This window comes from Chelonoidis abingdonii, chromosome 11 (genome assembly GCF_003597395.2).
Source record: "Chelonoidis abingdonii isolate Lonesome George chromosome 11, CheloAbing_2.0, whole genome shotgun sequence".
NCBI lineage: Eukaryota > Metazoa > Chordata > Testudines > Testudinidae > Chelonoidis > Chelonoidis abingdonii.
The window spans coordinates 40,651,360-40,673,259 of NC_133779.1; the positions used below are offsets into that span (position 1 = coordinate 40,651,360).

Below are 21,900 nucleotides of genomic sequence, written 5' to 3' on the forward strand. Positions count from 1 at the left end.
TCGGCTCCGCTTTCCTCGGTGGTGACCCCTTGGGCGATGGCTGCCCCAGCCATTCCACCGGCTCCAAGGCCTCCCGGGTGGGCGGCTCAGTGACCCCGAGCTCTTGGCAGTGTGGGGAGAGCAGCACAGAAATCTTCTAGGCCCCCTGTCCACAACACAGCAGCAAGCGACCCAAGGAGAGCCCTGTTCTCTGGCTGAGGGGCCGCTGGGCAGTTACAGCCAGGGAACAGCAAGTGCAGAGGGAGGTTATTTCCTTCCCTTTCCACATGCAGACAGATCGCAGATGAGCAGCAGCTGACTGCCGTGCTCCTCAACCGCCGCAAGGGCCAGCAACTGAGGCCCGCAGGGCAAGAGCCGGACTAACTGCTGCTGGAGGAAATCGCTCCCTGATCCTTCCTCTTGTGCCAGCGGCTTTGCCTCTTTCTGCTCTTTCCATGGCCGGCGGCAGCAGTGACCTGCCAACTGGCTGGCTGGGGAGCAGGCTCCTGTTTACAAAGGATTCCTGTGAAAAGGGCATTGATAAATCCCAACGCGTGGATCATGGCAGGGAGTGATGGAAACGGCCGGTGAGGTCAGATGGGCCCATCCTGCCAGGGGCCAAGAGTATGTTTCCTCCTGCCATACGTCCTCCACCTGCCTTTGGGGAGCAATTCACCTTGGAGGGGCCTATCCAGCAAGGTGCTTACATGGGTGCCCATGTATCTGAGCTCCTTGCAGCCCAGGAACAAGCCACCCTGCCTTCCTCACCCTGCCGCAAAATGACACAGTGGCCTCTATGACTCAATTCAACCGAGCCCTGGGCTGAGCCGCTGGGGGTGTGGGCCCCACGGGAGGGGAGGGGTTCGGTTTAGCGCTGCCTTTGATCCCCTAGGCCCGCCTCGAGTTTAAATGATCAACATGAAGGCTTGGTCACGGTGGCCTGAGATGCCCAAGGACCTCCCTGGGAGCTGCATGGCCTCTGGCTGGGAAACCAGGCCCTGCTGCCAGGATGCAGCATCCCAGCAAGGAGGCACCTGGCTGCTCAAAAAAATACAAAACGCTTTGAAGCCTTTTTATTATGGTGGAGCTGGGTGGCTTTTCCTCTCCTCCCCCTCCAACTCCCCTCTCCATCCCCACCCCCCCAGAGCCTTAAACTGAAACCACACACTCTGTGCCTGGGTATTCGGGGAGGTTGAGCTCAAATTTCTTCTGCACATCGTAGGGCAGGAAGCGGCCGGCGAGGAAGTGATGCCTGCCCAGGAAGCGGGTGGCTCACTGCTTGGGTGCGGCCAAGGAGATGAGGACGTCAGGGCTGATTCCCTCGCTGTTTCCCGTCTCCACGTCCCACCCTGCCGTGGCAAAGGAGAGGAAGGAAAAGTGAAAGGCAAGCTGGGCGGGCAGGATCAAGGTGTGTCTGAGCAGCATTGACAGGGAGGGAGGAGTTAGGTGGGGAAAGGAGATGCCCCACAGCCCAGCTGCGTGCAAGGTGAGGTCTGGAGTGTGGGGGGGGTCAGAGTTCCCAGGGAGCTGAGCTGTTAATAGCCTAACCTGTCCCTGCAGGCTCTTGCATGTTGGTGAGGAGCAGATTTTCACACTCATTCCTACATCTGCCTTTCCCCCATGTCACTAACTGGAGTGTCCAGATCACATGCACCCGCCCAGCGCCATGGGCACCAATCCTTGTGTGACGGTGCACGTCATCTGCTTCATAAAAATATGTTTAGAAGTGTGGATATGATGTAACTGGAATATGCTTCATGCAAAAGGTCTCTTGTAAGGTATCATTACAGAGCTTACAATCTACTGAGTGTGGTGATCCTCTTTGTATGAATGTATCGTTCTTGTATCTGAAACTAGGAATATGAAGCATAACTCTGAGGTCTTACTGTAATTATGCAAAGTGTGGGCCATTAATGATGGGTTAGAATCTTGTTGGCTCCCGTTAAGCAGGACAATTGATCGTATCTGGTTTATTTACCTGCAAGCCTTCCTGTCTAGGTGCAGGCCAGCCCTGGCAGAATGGAGGGGGTCTCACAAGACATGTGACCATGTCACCTGATACTGGAATCCATCTTTAACCTGATGCTTTTCCATTTAGGAAGAGGGGTGGGAACCCAGAAAGACAAAAGATTCCGGCCTTGTGCCAAAGATATAAAGGGGTGGAACAGAACAAGGAGGGGTCCCAGTCATGAGAAAGCCCCTGCTTTTCACCTAAGACGCCTGCTGAAACTAACAAAGACTGTACCAGGGGAAAGCATTGGGCCCAGACTAGGAAGGAATCTTGTCTATGAAAGAAGCTTATTAGAACATCTCTGAGGGGGAGATTTACCTGCAGGACCGCCCCAACGATTCAGGGGGCCTGGGGCAAAGTGGGGGAGCTGCGGTGCTTGTGCTCACCCGGCAGCAGTCTGAGCCTTGGCGGCATTTCAGCTGCGGGGGGCCCTTTAGTCGCTCCGCATCTTCAGCAGCACTGAAGGGCCCCCCGCCGCTGAAATGCCGCCAAAGACCCAGACCGCCGCCAGGCCAGGGCTTGTGGGGCATTTCGGCAGCAGGGGCCCTTCAGTCGCTCCATGTCTTCAGCAGCACTGAAGGGGCCTCCACTGCCGAAATATTGCCAAAGACCCGGACCACCGCCAGGCCAGGGCTTGTGTGGGCCCCTGCGGGACCCCGGGCAAACTGCCCCATTTCCCCCACCTCTGGGCGGCCCTGTTTACCTGTAATCAGTTTCTTAATGCATTAGGCTTAGACTTCCATGTTTTGTTTTTATTTTGCGTGGTAACTTGTAATCACTTAAATCCTACTTTTTATAATTAATAAAATCATTTTTGGTTATTAATAAACCCAAAGTAAGTGATTAACACCTGGGGGAGCAAACAGCTGTGCACCTCTCTCTATCAGTGTTATAGAGGGCGGACAATTATGAGCTTTATACAGAGTAAAACAGATTTATCTGGGGTTTGTATCCCACTGGGAACTGGGTGTCTGGGTGCTGGAGATAGGTGACCTGCTCAGCAGTTTTTGGTTAAAGTCTGCAGCTTTGGGGGCATGGGACCAGACCTGCATCTGTGTTTGCAGCAGGCTGGCATGTCTGGCTCAACAAGGCAGGGTTCTGGAGGCCCAAGCTGGCAGGGAAAACAGGCTCAGAGGTAAATTCAGCACATCATGTAACACTCCCAAGAGGGCTTCTGTGACCGAACCCGTCACACCTCAGCTGGGTGAAGAGCCCCTTTGTGCCCCTCAGGAGCGATCAGGGGACACTGTGTGCTCTGGCTAGTCTCTAATGCCTGACAATGCAGCCACTTCTAGTGTGGAACTCAGCAGCTGTGCACCTGGCCCACAGCAACACTGTGGGAGAGGAAGCAAAGAAGGAAGCCGGATCCAGTTCTTGCCACTCAGGGAGTTTAGAGAGAGGCAGAATGCCTCTTCCTAGGCTGGAATTCAGCTAGGATCAGTGAGCTGCGATACCCCGTCAACCTCGCCCAGGGCTATACAAATAAAGAACCAGATGCAGAATGCCAAGCAGCAAGGTGGCTGGTTTCCATCCTACCTGGTAGATTAATGAACTCAGTGGGTCCTGTGCCCACACCAGTTGGTCTCGCACCCATGACCCACCAGACAGAGTGGAAGGCAGCACTAGCAGAGCTCTTCAGTGCCATGCCAACTCAGCTGAGGAGTGAGGCGTGTGTCCGGCCAGCCTAGGGGATGCAGGGCTGGGCAGAGCTAGAACGGCTTCTCCCACGCAGGCCCTGGCATTAGGTGGGAATTTGCACATTAAATCTCCAGGGCTCCTGTTTGTTCCTCCCTTGGCTGGGCCGGGCAGGGGTTTTTGCTGCAGTCTGATGGCAATACCAGGCCCGGCCCCCAGACACGACTGTGTTTTGAAATTACATCATGTCTCACTTTGGGGAGCGTAGTATTTATTACAAATGCCTTGAATGCATCGCGAGGCAGCTCCCTTTCAGCTGGGAGCCAGAGCAGCTGGCAAGTGAAAAACACCCAGGAATAGGGGAAGCTGGCACGCAGGAGACAGGGTTCAAATGCCCCCCGGGTCAGAGCCCCAGAGGAGAAGCTAGGTCACTTTTGGAGGGAGGAGAAGGGCTGTCTCTGTGCCACGTCGGAAGCTAAGCACCAGCACAGCATGTAGATGCTCGTCCGGATCCCAGTCATGCACTGTGCCCTCCTTTGCGTCACATGGTGGGGGGAAAGCACGTGCCCATGGAAGCTGGGCATCCGATAGCATAAGCTCCAGCGTATTACTGTGCAAGGTGCCCGCTCCAAGCTCTGACAACACCCCCCCCCCTCCTGATCAGCGGCACCCCCAAAAGACACTGTAGGTTGACTTTGTAATGTAAGCGGATCCCCCATGGCTGGATCCCACTGTGGACTCGCTTCTCACTAGCTGCCCGAGGCAGGATTCGAACCCAGGCCTACAGGCAGCATTTGCACTCCTAGGGCCACTCACTCAGGCACTCCTACAAACCCCATCGAATGTCTCTTGTCAGCCCAGCAGAGACCAGGCAGTGCTGTCTTCCGGCTTCGCTCTTGCTAATCTGCCTCTCCCCTCAGAACTCCAGTTCACTGCTGCATGGGAGGGGCCCCAGCGAGGTCCCAGTTAAGGGGGAGGTCCTGGAATGGAACAGGCTGAGAACCACTGTCCTAGTTCACCAGTGTCTTTCAGTCTGCAAGTCAAGGCCCTTTACAAACTTAGCCTCGGGAGGCTCATACCATGTTCTCTAATCTACACAGGGAAGGAAACTGAGGCACTAACCCTCACTTCCCTCCCAGACCTGAGAACATAACCCAGATGTCCTGACTCCCAGCCTCCCCTATGCTATCCCACTAACTCTCACTTCTCTCCTAGACCTGAGACCAGAACCCAGGTGTCCTGACTCCCACCTCCCCTATGCTATCCCACTAACCCTCACTTCCCTCCCAGACCTGAGACCAGAACCCAAGAGAGTCTTATCCGTCCTCCGCTCTTATGCACACGATGATATAACTGATCTGGCCTGGGGATTTGCTATCCTTGAAGCTGTTCTTAGCACGTAACCAGTAACTCAGGGGTTCCTGGCTGCAGAGGGGCGCGAGAGAGATGCAGGAGGTGGGGGGGGGGTCCTTACAGGGTTCGCTGGTGATCAGCCCTTCCTATTGTTGGAGCTGTGGCTGTGCCCAGAATTTTGCCACCCAGGACAAAGGCCCTGGATGGGTCAGGGCTACCTGGTGGATCGGATCCTGCCGGCTACTCCAAGGGCAGGAAAGGACAAGCAGGAAGGGGATGGGACCACAGAGAGGGGGGTGGGAGGAGCAGAAGGGGAGGGCGAAGTAAGATCATGTGGCTGGTGCGGGTGAGACCCTGCAGCCACTTGGACCTGAGGTGGTGAAAGGCGGGTAACCAGGGCTGAGGATTCTTGGGTGCAGGATGGGGAGAGCAAGTGCCAATAGGAGAGGGTAAGGTGAGAGGCGAGGGTCCTCCGGGGAGGCTTTGGGATCCCCACCTGAGGGCACATCCAGGCTGACGATGGGGATCTGGATCTGTTTCAGGGTGGCTAAGATGCTGGTGTACGGCTCCTTCACCTCCCCCGGCTCGGCGTCGACTCCCAGGATGGCATCGATTACCACGTTGTAGGCGTCGTTGATTAGCTGGACCTGGAGGGAGCGGGACCCAGTCAGAAACCCCCATCTGCCAGCCTGAGCCTCACGGCACCCAGCAGGGGGGCTTCATCCAGCCCACAAGCCCTCTGTGGACTCCCGCGCACACAGGCCAAGGTGACCGAGTGCACCCGCTCCAGTGCACTGGGCTGCTGACTCGCGGTCCTGGCTGCCCCACCCCATGTTACCCCTGGACAGACCCTCATGTTGGAGCACGGCCCCATCCCCTCTGCCTGACAAGCTCTCGGTGGCCACTGCCTCTCTCCTCGTCACTCCAACGGAGACAGAATAGATGTTGGCACGCTGGCTCCGTGAGGGTTGCAAGGCCCTGAAGGATTGACAGGACCATTCAATGAGAAAAAGAAGCATCTCCCAGAGCCTTCTCCCCCCATCCAAGTGTCCCCCTACAACATGCCCTGGGTGCCGAGAAAAGGACCAGCTGCCATCCAAATTAGCTGGGAACTTTTGCCCAGCCCAGCACTGAAGATCAACCTCTAGGAAGAGTCTGGCCAGCTCAGCGTGCTGGAGAGAGAACAGCTGGGGGCAGTTTATATCTATCGCAGAGGGCTCAGGAGGTGGCTTGGCAGGAGGAGTAAGCACATGTGGGTTGTACCAAGCACCGTTCAGCACTGGAGTGCGCGCTCTAGGCGCAGGCTGGAGGGGGGTTGTCGGTAGGTGGTGGCTGCAGCTACTGGGTTCGGTTAGAAGCTGTAACCATGAGCCATTGGCCTCGGTTGGTGTGACAGCAGTGGACTGGGTGGCATCCAACAGGCATGATGAAAGACCATCCGGCTCCAGCTGTCTAACTACACGTAGCAACATGGCTTGTGCAGTTTAGGCCAGGAAGTGAAGATAATCCCATGCACAATGCAAATGGCAGGAGGGCTATAGGGAAGCAAGCTGGAAATTGCCACACCTGGGGTTTGGGCAGCATACACCGGCTCTTACAAAAATTGCCGGAGGATCTTTAATGATCACAAGTGGCTGGGGCCCTCAATAGAAGAGGAACAGTCCCCTGGGGACGTCTCCAAAGATGAAGACAGAGCAAGAGAGAGCGCTCAGACTTCTGAGTGCAGCAAGAAAACCCAGCTTGATTCATTTGCGTCGTTTTCTATCATTCTCCTGTGGAGGTTTCTCTTTAAGGCCTGACCACAGGCACTGGAGTGACAGGTGGCTTCCCAGAATGAAGAAACACAAGATTAAAGTTACCAGGCCTGGTCTCCTGGAGGTTTAGTAAAAGCTGCTAACATCCAGGACGCCAGAGTGAAAAACTGCTGTGCTGGCCAGAAGCAAGGTCTTTAAAAAAAATTAATGTACAGGGTTATTTTTTTTGTCCTGATGCTGAACTTCTATGGCACAGCTTAAAAAAACACTGCCCCCCAAAAGGAGCCAGGTTGTAATAGGTTTTTAATTGAACATATTTGATCTTATTGTTGCTGTAACGAGAAACTTCTCCTACTGTGCATTTCCAGAGCATGTGGCAGAATCTGGGACCAAAACCCCAATGGGTTTGAAAGCAATTGTGCTCTTGCCCATGCAATGGAATGGAGCCACGTGGGACAGTAATTTGAGGTCACATTCCACCAGCCGAGCCCAATGTTTGAAAAAGAAAACAGCTAGCAGTGTTTGTTTGGGCCAGGAAGAAATAAGACTCAGTAATTCCTTTTCCAGTCATGAGCGGATTACACTCGCCGTTTGGAGTTTTTGGAACCCTGAGGCTCGGATCAGACGGCTGAACAAGAGGCCAAAACCATCCCCACACGGAACACACCTCAAGTCTAGTCTGGTCTCTGCTTTTCCCTCTATTCTCAGCCTTTGGGTTCCACACACACCAGTATTAGACCCCGGGGGGTTTAACCCAGGAGCCCCTGCTCCTTCCTTCTTACTGGGATTGAAAGAACTGCATGTAATTAGAGTTATTACTATAGCACTAGGAGCCCCAGCCATGGCCCAGGAGCCCATTGTGCTAGGGGCTGTACAAAGATAATCCCAGCACGAAAAGACAGTCCCTGCCCCGAGGAGAGTTAGAGCTGAAAGGCTGCTCAGATGCATGTGACTGGCACAGCCAAACCCCTCCCTCCAAATCCCCACCACCCCACCCACGCTCTGCAGCTGGAGTCAGAGCACAGGCTGTACCCACAGCACTAAGGGCCGCTCTTTCAAAAGAGCTAGAAACTTGATGTTCTTCAAGCCCTTGGACACACCCAGGGGCGGCTCTAGGCATTTTGCTGCCCCAAGTACGACAGGCAGGCTGCCTTCGGCTGCTTGCCTGCAGAGGGTCCGCTGGTCTCGCCTGCGGGAGGTCCGCCGAAGCCGCGGGACAGCGGACCCTCGCAGGCAGCCGCCAAAGGCAGCTGCCTGCCGCCCTCGTGCGGCGACGTCGGCGAGCGCCCCGCGGCTTGCCGCCCCAAGCAGACGCTTGGCGTGCTGGTGCCTGGACACCCTGGACACACCCTGCCATCTCGTTGAGCACAGTGTGTGCAGCAAGCCTGACAAAGCCTATGGGGCTGATCAGGGAATTCCTGGGCGCATCTGCCCTTGTGAAGGGGAGTCTCGGCGGGGCGGTACAATTGAAATGATCTGAAGCGCTTCCTTTGGGCATAAACGGCAGCTTGGTGAATTCCTGCAGCAGAAGAGTGTCGCGGCCCCACCCCCTGCCTAGAAGACTCCTCCCACTTGGCCATTTGAAATCTCCCAAGATCCCCAATGCTATAAAGGCCCCTGCGTCCAAGGCTGCAGAAATCTGCCACACCAGCCACCAGCACTAGCCGTAAGCCAGCTTTGATGGCTCTGAACCGAAGAACTTTGGGCTGCTGAGTTTTGGTTTCTGGTGGGTGCTCATGTCTCCACATGGCTGGAGAGGCGTATGCTCTGGATCTGGAATGAGGGCCGGCTCGGCAGGCAGAGTAAAGTGAAGGGCGAACCATGTGTTGCGCAACACCGCATGCCCACTACGCTCCGTGCCACCGGGGCATCACTCACTCCGTTGGCAGTACGAGAGAAAGGGGAGTCCATCTTTTCACACTGGGTGGTGAAATACCCGATAGAGGGAATTCAGGACCGCTTCGGGTAAAAGATGGTCCTCGTATCTGAGGGGAGGGCAGGAGGCCGAGGATGCATAACCCACACCAAACCCTCTTTCCCACCCAGCCCCTTCCTTCCTCTGCCCCACTTGACTGACGACTGCTGCAAACCCAGAACCTGGGTCCTCTGCCCCCCTACCCCGCAGTATCTTAAAGGGCACAGGCAGAAAGGAAATCTCCTGGGCCCAGTATCGGGGGTAGCCATGTGTCACGGAGTCACCAGTGCGATTCGCTCTGGGAAGCTGCTCCCAGTGTTTGGGTTGCCAAGCCTAGGCAGGACTCTTTGGAGAGCCTCCCTCCCTTGGAGCAGACTGTTCAGGGCAAGAAGCTCACACGTATTCACCTCCTGGGTCTTCTCCTTGAGCATTCAGCATCCTCTGCCCCTCCGTGTGCTTCCCACCAGCGAGCACACCCAGCGAGGGGTCCTGGGGAAGCCAGAGGGTCCTGCACCCCCACTTTGCAGCCAGACATTGACTCTCAGGCCAGCAGTAAAACAGAGTTTTATTCGATGACAGGAACAGGGTTAAAACAGAGGCTTGTAGGTATGGCAACACAGACCCCTCGGGCCATTTGGGGGGCAGTGAGGCCTAGACCCACATCTGCCTTCAGCTCCTCGTCGCCCAGCCAGCTGGCAAACTGAAACCCGTCCCAGCTCCTCCTCTCTGCTCACCGCTTTCCGGCGGGCCAGGAGGCACTGATCCCTTTGTCTGCGCAACACCTTCAGTTGGCACCTTGCAGAGGAGGGGCCCAGGCCATCAGTTGCTAGGAGACAGAGTGCCAGGCATTTAGGTGCACTGGCCCTTTGCTCTGCAGCAATCACACACCCTTATTCCACCACCTAGATATTAAGAACTGCCTAGGGGACACTGAGGCACCAACACAGTATTCAGAGCAACATTAAGAATATTCCCAGTTCGTCACACCATGTTAGTCTGTATCCACAAAAACAACAGGGAGTCCAGTGGCACCTTAAGGACTAACACATTTATTTGGGCATAAGCTTTCATGGGTAAAACACCCCACTTCTTCCTAGAAAGACTTGCCCTGAGCCCAGCAAGCATTGGATCAGGAACTGCCGTGGCACTAAGCAAATGGCTGCAGGGGGGTTATTCAGTTGGATGGCCCACTCGGAAAGACTGGCACAGCCGATGGCTACCAGAGGGATGGGAAGGGTGGTCTTGTGGCTATGGATAAGGGACTCGGGACTCCTGGGTTCCACTGGAAGATGCAATTCCCTGAGTGACTTCAGGCAAGTCAGTTTTCTTGGTCATCCCACTAGAAGGGCAGGGAGAATCCTGCACTGCCCCAGGGGAGTGGGGTTTTAATCACTCTTTGCAAAGCACTCGAAGGGGGGGCACGGTGCAGTGCTAGCATTTTTGCGATGGGTTTTCTAACCAGACCGACTCCTGATCATATCCAGTGTTGGTCCTGGACTTTCCTCTGGGGCGTGGAAATGGGCCGCTGGGAACATTTCCAGACACACGCGGGCATCCCTCTGGGTCTAATTTGCAGCAGGCAAGTGGATGAGCTTTGTATTGAAAGAAGGAGCTGGGTCTAACCCGCTGGCAGACCCCCAGGGGCTTGTCTGGGTGGGCTCCTGGGGGCTTCCCACAGCCCCTCAGGGATCGAGGGAGGAATGGCAGGATGACGCTCATGGTTACAGGGCTCAGTTGGTTCCTCCCTGGGAGCCTGGCATGATCTAGCCTGTGTTAGCCAGGATTAATGGAGCAGGATCTGCTCTCGCCGCTGACTGCTGGGATACGGGGAGCACTGAAGGAAGGCGGTTGGGTGGCGTTAGCAGGCGTCCAGGGAGATGCTGCATTTGCTCCCATTTGGTGTTTGCTGCTGGGCCTGCCTGGCTTTGGACCACACTGGGACCTCTGCGACTGATAGAGCTTACAGAGACTGCAGCACCACACGGGACAGATCCCCCCACTCTTCCCAGGCTTTGAGAGAGCCGGGAAAGACAAGGCACCCCCAAGTTTACCAGGACAGCGAACTCTCTGCCCTGCTGGGAGCACCCCAGTGTGCCCCCACACTCACACACAGCCCCTGCTGCTGTGACATCTGGCAGGGAGACACCAGCCTCATGCGTCTATCGCAGCAGCTTTCCCTACTGAATCTTGCAGCGTATTGACCATGTAACCGCTGTCCCATGGCCCCCCGAGGAGACAAGCCATGGTCAGATAGATCTCGCTCCCAGGGCGTGGGGCTTCGGAGGAGCAGCTTGCACTTTTCTTAGCTTTCTCTGCTCCATTCCCTCCCACCTTGCCTGACCCTTTCCCACAGGATTTTCACTGGGAGTTGCTGTTTTTAGCTTGTCTGATCTTTGCGTGTCAGTCAGTTCTGGCAGCGTTTAGCAGCTCATGAATTTCCTGCAGTTTCATGACTGGACCCGGAGGACTCTGGATGCAACTATACAGACAAGGGATATTCACCTCCCTAGAGCATGCTGTGATGCCTCTGCACATTGGACACGAAGGCTCTGCACCAGCCCTGTGCCCAGTAGTCTCTGGCACTGGGGATAGCACTCTGACTAGGGTTATCCTCCCATTTCTAGGGGCCACAGGGAGCACAGCATAAATTAGAGCAGCCCTGAGGCTGCTCTCATTTGCTCTGGGGGCACTGGGGTGCTCAGAATGTGGTAAGCACAATGGTGGCTACAGCTCCTCAACTACCCCAAAGTCCCACCTCCCCCACCGTGTCCCAGGGTGGGAATGGAGCAGCTGAGAATCAGTCCCATTGAATACACAGGCTGCTGTCTGCCCTGTAGCGGATGGGATATCAGACCTGCTTAGGTCACGCAGCCCCCAAACTGCATTCGCTTCCACACTCTGGATCTCATTGCAAGATCAGGTTAGCTGCCCCAGGGCTCCAGTAACAAAGGAAGGTTGTTACAAGGGGTTTTAGTACTGGTGAAAGGCGCCTCTGTCCCCAGAACAGGTGGCTCATAAACAGTGAAAGTGAGGGGGGCCTCCCCATCCCTCAGCTCTGAACGGATAGATAAGGGGAGGGGTCTAGTCTGTGTGACCCACTCAGTCCTGGGTCTCTCTGTGAGGGCAGCCCACAGAGGTGCCAGGTCCTGCCAGGGGTACTGACTGAGTTTGCCCTGTGGAGATTCATCCCCCAGGAAACAGTCTAACAGTTTCCTGGGCCCCCAAACAGCTCCTGGGTGTCTCAGCCTGGGCCCTGTGTATCTGAGTCTGGTGCCAACTGGTGATGCAGAACGGGGATCCGTACCAGGTCCACGTCCTTGCATCTCCTACTGCAGATGAAGAACCTCTGATGAATGAATTAACAGGGGCAGCTACCCTGAGGAACCAAAGAGCTGCCTCTGTCACGGCCGCTAGCATGGACCGAGAGGCCATGGGATCAAGTCTCCTCTCGCTTTCTGAGATCGCAGCGAGGGGCCACCCACCCTAGCAGCACAAGGATGGTGGCAGAGAAGGAAGTGGGTGATGTGTTAAGGATACTTACAAACATCCGCAAATGCCGTGCGCACACCAAGCCGATGGCACCGTTCTGATCGGGCCCACACACCACAAGCACTGTGGGCTGCTTCCTTGGGAGGGATGGCAGAGGGAACACCTGCAGCACAGAGAAAAACAATGGGATCAAAACCCTGCAGCGTCACTAAATCTGATCTCCATCCCCATTCATATCATCTTGGTCCCCATGGTAGGAATAACCTCCCATGTCTCTTTCTGGCCTTTCATCCCAAAGGTGCCTAAATCCATAAGCAGAGACAGGAAAAACTGCATCCATTGCTGAAATGCAGTCACCTCTGGGTTGGAACACAGCAGCTGTTTAACAGGGCACAACAATGCTACACCAGTAGTTCAGAATAGGAAGTGGAGACGTGTGCTGTATCCAGATGAAACTGCAACGGAGTGGGGAAGACAGAATGGCTTTACACCGACTGGAATTTAGCCAGGCCACTGGGATTCACACCTCAATGGTTGCACAATGTGATCACAGAGGGGCCAGACTTATCTGAAAGACGGTGACCCCAAGAGCATGGGACTCATTAGCCTCCACACTGCGACACATAAGCCAGGCTGGAGGCACCCCGCGAGACATGATGTAATCCCAGCCCCAGCAGCCATCTAGCAAGCATGTCGTGTGTGGAGCCCGTGAACAAAGCTGCTTTCTTGTCGCAGCGAGCTAAGAAGCTGATGCACAGCACCGGGGAGCAGGGCAGCTTGGCAGGCTCCTAACTGTCTCACTAGCCATGGCCCTGCTGGACGGAGCAAAAACAGTTCGAAAATTACCAAGCTGCACAGACTCTGCAGGGAGAATCTCCTATTTATCCACTGGCTGATTTTTCCTGCTCTTGGAGTCTGGCCTCTAGTTCCATCCAAATACCGGACACAACCAAACAGCACAAACTATTTACGGTCCCTGACGTCCTGAACAAGCTTTTCAGTACCTGTGCCCTGGCCGGCTCCGCTGTACATTGGCTGGGACTCTAGACTTTGGGCACTGCCATGTTTCCGGAGTCTCATGGCTCCAGGAGCGAGGGAATGTCACCATTGCTGGGAAGGAGGGACAGAAACAGAGAAGACACTGCTCCACAAACGCCTTGCCTGGGACTTGAGACCGCACATTTCAGCCATGAGGCTGTTCCCACCAAGCGCTGAGTTTGGGATTAAAGCTCGGTGATCGACTGATTTTTCAGTTCACCGGCAAGTCTGAATTATTTTTAAAAATTGTTTTGGGTCAAACTGAAAACATAATTTTTGGCAAATCAAAAAGTTGAGGGGAAAATCAGTTTCACGTCGAACACTGAACGCTTCTTTTCTTTTTACATTTTCTAAAAATAAAATGAAAGGAAATTTTGAAACAAAAAGCTGTTTCAAATCAAAAAAAATCTGAACATTTTGATTTTTTCAGTTTGCTTTTAGGAGTTAGCTGAAGACTTAGCTGAAATTGATACAAATTCACAAAATGTTTCAGTGTCACCAAATCAGAATTTTTTTGCCAAAAAACCTCTGGGTCAATAAACTTTGCACAGTCCATTCAGGATGTGCTCAGCGGCTTGGCAGGAAGATGGAGAGTGAACCCAGTGCTCACAGTGATTGCTCACTGGTTCTCAAGGAACACGATAGCATTAATGAAGACAATGTTACCCCCATTTCACACCTAGGTAAACTGAGGCAGCACAGCAACTAAGGGCCTGGCGTCCAGAGGGTGCTGAGGATTGCTTTGCTCCCCTAGAAGTTGATGGTGACTGAGAATCAGGCCCTCATTGCTTTGAGAGGAAGACTAACCTTGAGGGTAAGACACTGGGCTGGGACTCAGGAGCTCTGGGTTTAACCCTGGAGTCTGCCATAGTTGCACTGGGTGACCTTGGGCAAGTCACTTTCCCACTCTGGGCTTCTGCTGCCCCTCAGTCCGAGAGGGCCAATGTCGTTTCCTTTCTCCCATGGGTTGGCTTTAGACTGTGAGCCCTTTGGGACAGGGACTGTGTCTCACAGTGCAGTCCCTGACACAGCAGGGCTGGAAGCTCAGATGGGGTTTCTAGTTGCTCCTCTATTACAAATAACAACCGCTGCCCAAGGTCACATGGTGGCAACAAAGGGGCCTAATTTTCACCGGGCCGGCACACTCCTTCCTCCAGCTCAATCACGGCAGCTGCTGAGCTTCAGCTTCCTGATGCCCAGGAGCGCCCCTCCGACCCACCCTCCTCCTAGGCAAACCAGGAACTTCCCCCGCCGCCAGCCACCCTCCCTGGTTGCAAAACAATTCCTCGGCCAGGCTACAGAAATAAAGAGCAGCACTATCTAGGGCATGAGGCTCTCCAGAGGAGAACGCTCGGGCAAGCCCAGCCAGCGTCATGCAGCGAGGGCCACAGAGGATCAAGGAGCTCAACTCTCAAATGTTTCTCTTCCCGAAACAAATTGTGTGCCCTTAAATGGGGGGGCCATAAGCTGGCACAGAGGCTTAGAATGGAAAAGCTGAGCCAGCCCTAAATACAGTGGCGCTACTGAGCCTTCACCCTCATAAGACACAAAGCTATCTTTGATCCATAAATCTTCTCTCTCTATTTATGAAGTCCAAGCTGTAAAAACACATGGGAACCTATTTTCTCCTGGAAATGGGACGAGAATGACCTTCAGATCTCTGTCCTGACCTGCACCACGTAAAAGGCAAGACTGAATCGTGTTTATCCCCCGAGCTTTAGTCAGGACAGAAACTCAGCTGAGGATCTTGCCCTGTCCAAAGGTGTCAATGCAGTGAGCCAGGGCTCCGGGATTCTGGAAGCCACGAGACTGAAAGGAGTGTCAAGCAGCAGCTCAGGAAGCAATTATCCCATGCCTGGATGCACGGAGGGGACTTGTGGCTGGGAGGAAGTTTCTGCTACAATCTGTTCATTTTTATTCCCCCTCATTAACACAGCTAAGGCCTCATCTCCAGCAGAGAGGTCAGCCTCTAATTGGGCACCCTGCAATGCAGCATGGCCTAGAGGCTAGAACATCAGACTAGGGGACCCCAATCAATCCCTGGCTCTGTCAGTAGCCTTGGGCTAGTCCCACTGGGGTGCCTCTGCTTCCCGTCCTACTCTTTGTCTTGTGTGTTTAGATTGTTAGCTCCTTGGGGCAGGGGCTGCCTAGGTGTACGTACAGCCCCTAACACAATGTGACCCCGGTCTCTAGGTGCTGCCGTCATACAAATAAATACTAATTTGAAGTGGCAGACAAGGGGCAGAAACAACTTTCCATTGCCTGTCCATCCAGTGATTCCAGCCGGGGTAAAGCCTTACTTGGGGACACAGCGAGATTTACTCAGCCTGGGGCAGGGACTGTCTTTTTGTTCTGGGTTTGTGCAGCAGCCAGCACAATGTGGGCTTGGGCCATCTCTGGGCTCCTAGCCCTCCCACTGCTTTCCCACAAGGCACCACCCACTGCAGAGGTGGCCTGTCTGGTCACCTGTCTGCACTCTGCTGTCCAGGGGACAGCTTGGCCGGAAGCCACCTGTGCTGTCCCCAGAGCCCTGGCACGGAGCATCGTCAGGGCACCCGGCACAGTCCCTGCAGCTGCTGGTGCGTGGGAGCAGCGCTGGGGTGGGCAGACAATTCTGCATCGGGAGGCAGGGAGTGGGAAGTGAGCGGCTGAAGCCGATAAACTCTTGAACCCAAGAGTTTTATTTAAATGTGGAACAAGGTCTCAGGGGAAGGGAGGGTGAGACAAATCATGGGCAGGACAGTGACGATCAGCTTCTAACTATAACCTCATTGGCAGCTGCCCAGGCAGGCTCCTCTGGGGAGGTTCCCCAGGGACTGGCTGAGCAGAAGCAGCAGGTGCTTCGAGGGGTTTTAAGCGACAGCTGAAAATAGAAGGGGCCGGTTTTATAAATCCCAGCGGCTGGCGGGTTGGCTCCTGAACAGACAGCCCATTGCCAGGGCCAGATTAATCCTGCGGCTCAAAGAGAGCAGCGGAAGGTGATTAAAAAAAGTCGGGGTGGAGGGGAAGGAATATCTGTCTAATACTCCTATTAACCACTGTCCGCTAGTGACACTCCTCCCACGGAAATTCGCCTTCTTTAAATGTTCCCTCATTAACGTAACTGGATTTTAACAAAGCTTTGCACACGTGGGGCTGGAAACAGACACTTTCAGGCCCCAGGGGAAAGGCCCCGGCCACGTGGGCCTCCCCCAAATGCAAATCCATTCTCTCCTCCCCCATCCTGCCATATTCCTTGCCAGATGGCAAGTGAGGTATGCAGCTAGTCCATGGAGCCGTGCATCCCTTTGCTGGTACCCTCACCCCTCTGGCGTGTGCTACATGCCTCTGGCATGTCCTGTCTTTAATTAGCCTGTAAGATCATTGGGCAGGGACCAGGCCTTTCTCTTTATCTGTGCAGCTCCCAGCCCATTCCTGATTGGGGGCTCTGGGATCTGCCACAGGAGAAATCAGGAAGGCTGCTAAACTTCACCAGCTTTTGCTACAAAGATGGGTCAGGTTTAAACAGTCTCTCCAAAATAGAGCCAAATCCCACACATGCCCCGATCTACCCTCCAGTGACAGTAGAATCATAGAAGATTGGGGTTGGAAGAGACCTCAAGAGGTCATCTAATCCAACCCCCTGCTCAAAGCAGGACCAATCCCAAATAAATCATCCCAGCCAGGGCTTTGTCAAGCAGGGCTTTAAAAACCTCTAAGGAAGGAGATTCCACCACCTCCCTAGATAACCCATTCCAGTGCTTCACCACCCTCCTAGTGAAAGTGTTTCCTAATATCCAACCTAGACCTCCCCCACTGCAACTTGAGACCTTTGCTCCTTGTTCTGTCATCTGCCACCACTGAGAACAGCCGAGCTCCATCCTCTTTGGAACCCCCCTTCAGGTAGCTGAAGGCTGCTGTCAAATCCTCCGTCATTCTTCTCTTCTGCAGACTAAACAAGCCCAGTTCCCTCAGCCTCTCCTCGTAAGTCATGTGCTCCAGCCCCCTGATAATTTGTTGCCCTCCACTGGACTCTCTCCAATTTGTCCACATCCTTTCTGTAGTGAGGGGCCCAAAACTGGATGCAATACTCCAGGTGTGGCCTCACCAGTGCCACACAGAGGGGAATAATCACTTCCTTCGGTCTGCTGGCAATACTCCTAATAATGTAGGCCAATATGCCATTAGCCTTCTTGGCAACAAGGGCACACTGCTGACTCACATCCAGCTTCTCGTCCTTTGTAATCCCCAGGTCCTTTTCTGCAGAACTGCCACTTACCCAGTCAGTCCCCAGCCTGTAGCGGTGCATGAGATTCTTCCTTCCTAAGTGCAGGACTCTGCACTGTCCTTGTTGAACCTCATCAGATTTATTTTTGCCCAATCTTCTAATTTGTCTAGGTCACTCTGGACCCTTATCCCTACCCTCCAGCGTATCTACCTCTCCCCCCAGCTTAGTGTCATCTGCAAATTTGTTGAGGGTGCAATCCATCCCATCATCCAGATCATTAATAAAGATGTTGAACAAAACTGGCCCCAGGACCAACCCCTGGGGCACTCTGCTTGATACCGACTGCCAACTAGACATCAAGCCATTGATCACTACCCGTTGAGTGGCATTCTGCTTGATACCAACTGCCAACTAGACATCAAGCCGTTGATCACTACCCATTGAGCCTGACAACCTATGCAGCTTTCTGTCCACCTTATAGTCCAGTCATCCAGTCCATATTTCTTTAACTTGCTGGCAAGAATACTGTGGGCGACTGTATCAAAAGCTTTGCTAAAGTTAAAATATATCACGCCCACTGCTTTCTCCATATAAACCGAGCCAGTTATCTCATCATAGGGCCAACTTAGTACAAAACCAGGTGCAACCTGGCACTTGGCTTTAACCCAAGCATGTAGCTGATATTTTCGGTTCGTTCCAACCAGAAATTCAAGAGGCTGCAAACTTAGGTGGGTCAGAACCAAAAGAACTGGACCTTGGCTTTTTCACGCTGTTCTAAGGGAGAACTGTGACACGAAGCACCCCTGTAATCACACCCTATACACCATTGTAATAATCCCTGTACTAAATACACCTGGTGTAACTTGCAGATCATTGACATTCTTGGGACGAGTGTACACGGGGAGGAGTCGGCGCCGTGGATACATACTGGAATGATGATGGAGGTGTGTTTGACCCAGGTCTGGCGAGGGAGTCGGTAACCAGGCCTTTCCAAAGGAACGTGTCTTTAAACTGAACTGTTTGGTAACTCCGGGTAATGTAGTAAACTGTTGACTATTGACTCCTGAAAAGGACAATGAACCTTAACATCTGATTGTCCCAGGACAGGGCTGGACATTTCAGAGCACACCTTTCTGGAACAAGTGGGGGTGGGCAAGGAGTGGAGTCACCACACCAGGTGTTACCCCAGGCTGGGGGAAGCCAGGGGGAATCTGTTGCATTGCAGGTAGGTTCCAGGATCCAAAGCTGGCGCAGGGCTGCCCAGCACAGAGACAGAGTGCACGCTTGACGCTGACTGTGGGTGTCCCAGGCAGAGTGCCACAGTGGTCAGGCAGCGGGAGGCACTCGGGTTTACAGGGTAAGAGGTGCCAGCCCCTCACCCATCTGGGTTGCACCCCAGAACGTGACAGGAATGACTGCAGCAAACGAGTCAAACACCCTCACCCCTTGATTCCAAACACGTTTCAGCCACTAGGACAAATCCCTGCCCCACATGGCCCATGCAGCAGAACGGGGCCACTGGGCGCAAGGATGACAACGAGCCAGAGCAGTCTGAATTCCAGGCACCCCTGCTGCCTTCCACGAAGGCCAAGTGCCCAGAGGAAGCCCAGAGACCGACAACTCACAAGTCTCATTCCGTGCACAGCAGCCATCCTAACTGACATTCTCACTGCCAACCCTGGGAAACACACACATCGCCTTTCCGAGCCGTGCCAAATGGGCGAGCAGTGCACTGGCAAAGGGGAGCCAAAGCGGGTACAAACAGGGTGTGGGGTGGGCGGGCTCCCCCTGGCCCAGATCTTGCAACAGCCTCTCTGCATGGGGCCAGGACTCTGCGTGTCCAGAGCAGCTGTAGCCAGGTGGGTCAGATTTGACGTGGCATGGAACTTCCCCTTCTCCCACCAATGTGGTGGGTTTGGGGGAGGGGCCAGTGGAGGAGACAGGCAGCCCAGGGAGTGAAGCAGATGCCCCCATCCTCCATGGGGGTCCCACAAAGCCCACAGATCTTCAGGCATCTGTGGGGTGGAAGGTCCCAGGTGTAACGAAAATCAGGCTCACATTTCCACTGCCCTGGCATCATTTTCCAAGGGCCTCCAGTGCCCCGGGAGGGAACAAAGCTCTCCGAGGTAATGGCCTCCTTCCCTAGAAGAGCAGCCAGTGCTGGCTCATTCTAATGCTGGATGCTCTGAGACAGTGAATGGCAAGACATGGGCATTGTCTGCTGGGGGGTGATGCTTTGGGAAGTCTGCCACTGGCATCAGCAGATGGCACATGGTGCTCTCCATGTGGCTCCTGCTGTGAAATTCATCCTCCTAATAAACACAGCTGGGTTTTGGAATTCATGGCTGGACTCTTGTTAATGATGACCCCCTCCAAGCAACAAGCGGGGGCCAGATGGAGATGAGGTGCCAAGCTGTCTTCCCCTTGGATTCTGCTGATAGATGGGGAGGGAACTGGGCCATGTGTTCCTCCTGCTCCAGGGTCCCTGCAGGAGAAGACCTGGTTTGCATCGATACATTGGATCCCCATGCAAGCAGCCGTCTCCCAAGGGCACTGGGGTAACCGGCCACTGCAGCTGATTCCAGTGCTTGGAACGCTGAAACGCTCACAATAAACTTTGCATCCAGCAGACTCGGGTCCTCCTTCCCCCATCGAGCATGGCCCAGGTCTCTGGGAACGTGAGAGCATTTTTCCCTGGAGTTGATAACCTCAGATCACATTTATTTAAAGAAAATAAAAAGTTGAGCTCCTGTGCAAGCAGTTTAACCCAGATGAAATGATTGCAGGTGCCCAAGGAATCCAAAAACAACATGGGGAGGAAGAAGGAGCTGGAGAATGGAAAACTTTGGTTCCATTGCCGTCTGCTTAACGTCCCAGCAACAGCCAGCAGCTGACAGAAACTGCCACGAATCTCTGCAGCAAGACTGATTGCAGCACGCAGCTCAGGAGCACAGGGCGGGCAGCCAGGTGCCAATCCCAGCTTTGATTTATGGGATCCCTTTCAGTGCCTCAGTTTCCCCATCTGTACAGGGAGGATGCTGCTGCTGAGCTCACTGCAGAGGGGATGCTGTTGAGGGTTAATCAGGACACTGAGTGGATTGTATCAGTGTGCATAGGACTGGGTGCTCTTGGGCAGGGACCATCTTCCCGGGGTGGGGTCACTAGGGCTCCAAAAGCCACATATAACCCGGATTGCGCTGAGGATGAACCAGGGAATTCTGCTTTGCATTTCAAATGCCATAAAGTCAGTTTGTGCCTCAGCCCCACCCAATCCCACAGCTGCCCTTTGAGCCGCTGGAGGGTCGCTGACAACTACACACCTCCATATCGTGGCTTTCTGAGGAAAGCAGAGCAAACCTGACCCCTGGGCTCTGAGCCTCCAGAACCAGAAAACCAGACCCCATAGCAGCCAGGCCCAACCCCTCAACAGAAAACCAGACTCCACCTCCCAAAGGCTTGGGAACATCAGAGCCGGGCCTGGATGTGGAGCTGAACTCTGCAGCTGGGGCCCAGCAGCAAGGCTGATCTAGCCCCAAACATCCCAGTGGCCCCTGAAGCTCTTGGGAATGTTGGACGCTGATCAGGACCTGGGTCCCGACCTTGTGACTCAAGCTTCTCTCCATTTGGTTTCCAAACCCTTCTCCGCAGAAGAAAGGAGGCAGGAGAAATTGTTCAGGTGCTCATGTGTCCCATTGAAAGGCCGCATGCAGTGGGGGTATCTGGTTTGAAGGGGCTGCACTGGGCTCTCTTAATGCCGTGGATGGCTGCGGAGGAGTGTGCGGGATCGAATCCCCGTTTGCGCAGCACGCCGGATGAGCAAAGTGTTCATTTTTCCACTTAGCAGGTTTGGCCTTCTTTGAAGGCAGCGCTGACAGGATATCGCCCCCTCGGCTGTTTCAGGGCTTGGCTCCTGGAGGAACGCATCAGTGCTGCCACTCTGTACAACACTCTAACTGAGCTCTGCCTCCCCAGGCATCCATTACCCTTGCAATGAATTTGTGGGGTCTGAGACTCTGAGTCCAAGACCTGGCGAATCATGGCCATGACATGATACTCAGGAGACAGAGCGCTGCTCCTGCTCGTTGTTTCAGTAGCAGAGGGAGGCCCCACCTGAGCTGAGAACCCCACCATGCCAGGCACGGCATAGACATGGGGGGAAGAGACAGACCCAGAGAGCTCACTGTTTAAATAGACAAGACAGCCACAGGAAGGATCATTATCCCCATGGGGGCTGAGGCCCAAAGAGATGCAGTGACTTGCCCAAGGTCAGCCAGGGAGTCTAGCAGAGTCGAGAATCGAACCCACATCTCCTGATTCCTTAGCCATGAAGCCAGGGTTTTCTGAGCTGAGATGGGGTCAAAGGGAGGAAGGCTCCTCCCCATGCTCTGATCAGCCCTCTGGCCTTTGCTGGAATCACCTTTCAAACAGCTTGGTTCTGAGAGAGAAAAATGCCAAAAAAACCCGTGGGGTATAGTTCTTGTTTTAGAACTTTCCAAGTTCAGGTTCTTTGGTCTAAAAG

At 54.2% G+C, this 21,900-nt stretch overlaps 1 protein-coding gene across 3 annotated transcripts in view; it reads right to left on the bottom strand.

Moving 5' to 3' along the window:
• Positions 1 to 1,037: 1,037 nt before the first annotated feature.
• The window catches only part of YJEFN3 (YjeF N-terminal domain containing 3), a 46,660-nt gene continuing 25,797 nt past the window's right edge, over positions 1,038 to 21,900 (bottom strand). For 2 of the 3 annotated variants that reach the window (XM_075070932.1, XM_075070937.1), the window contains 4 exons: positions 12,185 to 12,299; positions 8,611 to 8,717; positions 5,475 to 5,625; positions 1,038 to 1,328 (listed from right to left, as the gene is read on the bottom strand). In XM_075070932.1, the coding sequence (XP_074927033.1) occupies positions 8,683 to 8,717; positions 12,185 to 12,299 (150 nt within the window). In that variant the 3' untranslated portion in view covers positions 1,038 to 1,328; positions 5,475 to 5,625; positions 8,611 to 8,682. Of the gene's footprint in view, positions 1,329 to 5,474; positions 5,626 to 8,610; positions 8,718 to 12,184; positions 12,300 to 13,140; positions 13,247 to 21,900 lie in introns of those variants that run through there. The other variant, XM_075070935.1, reaches the window with a different exon arrangement.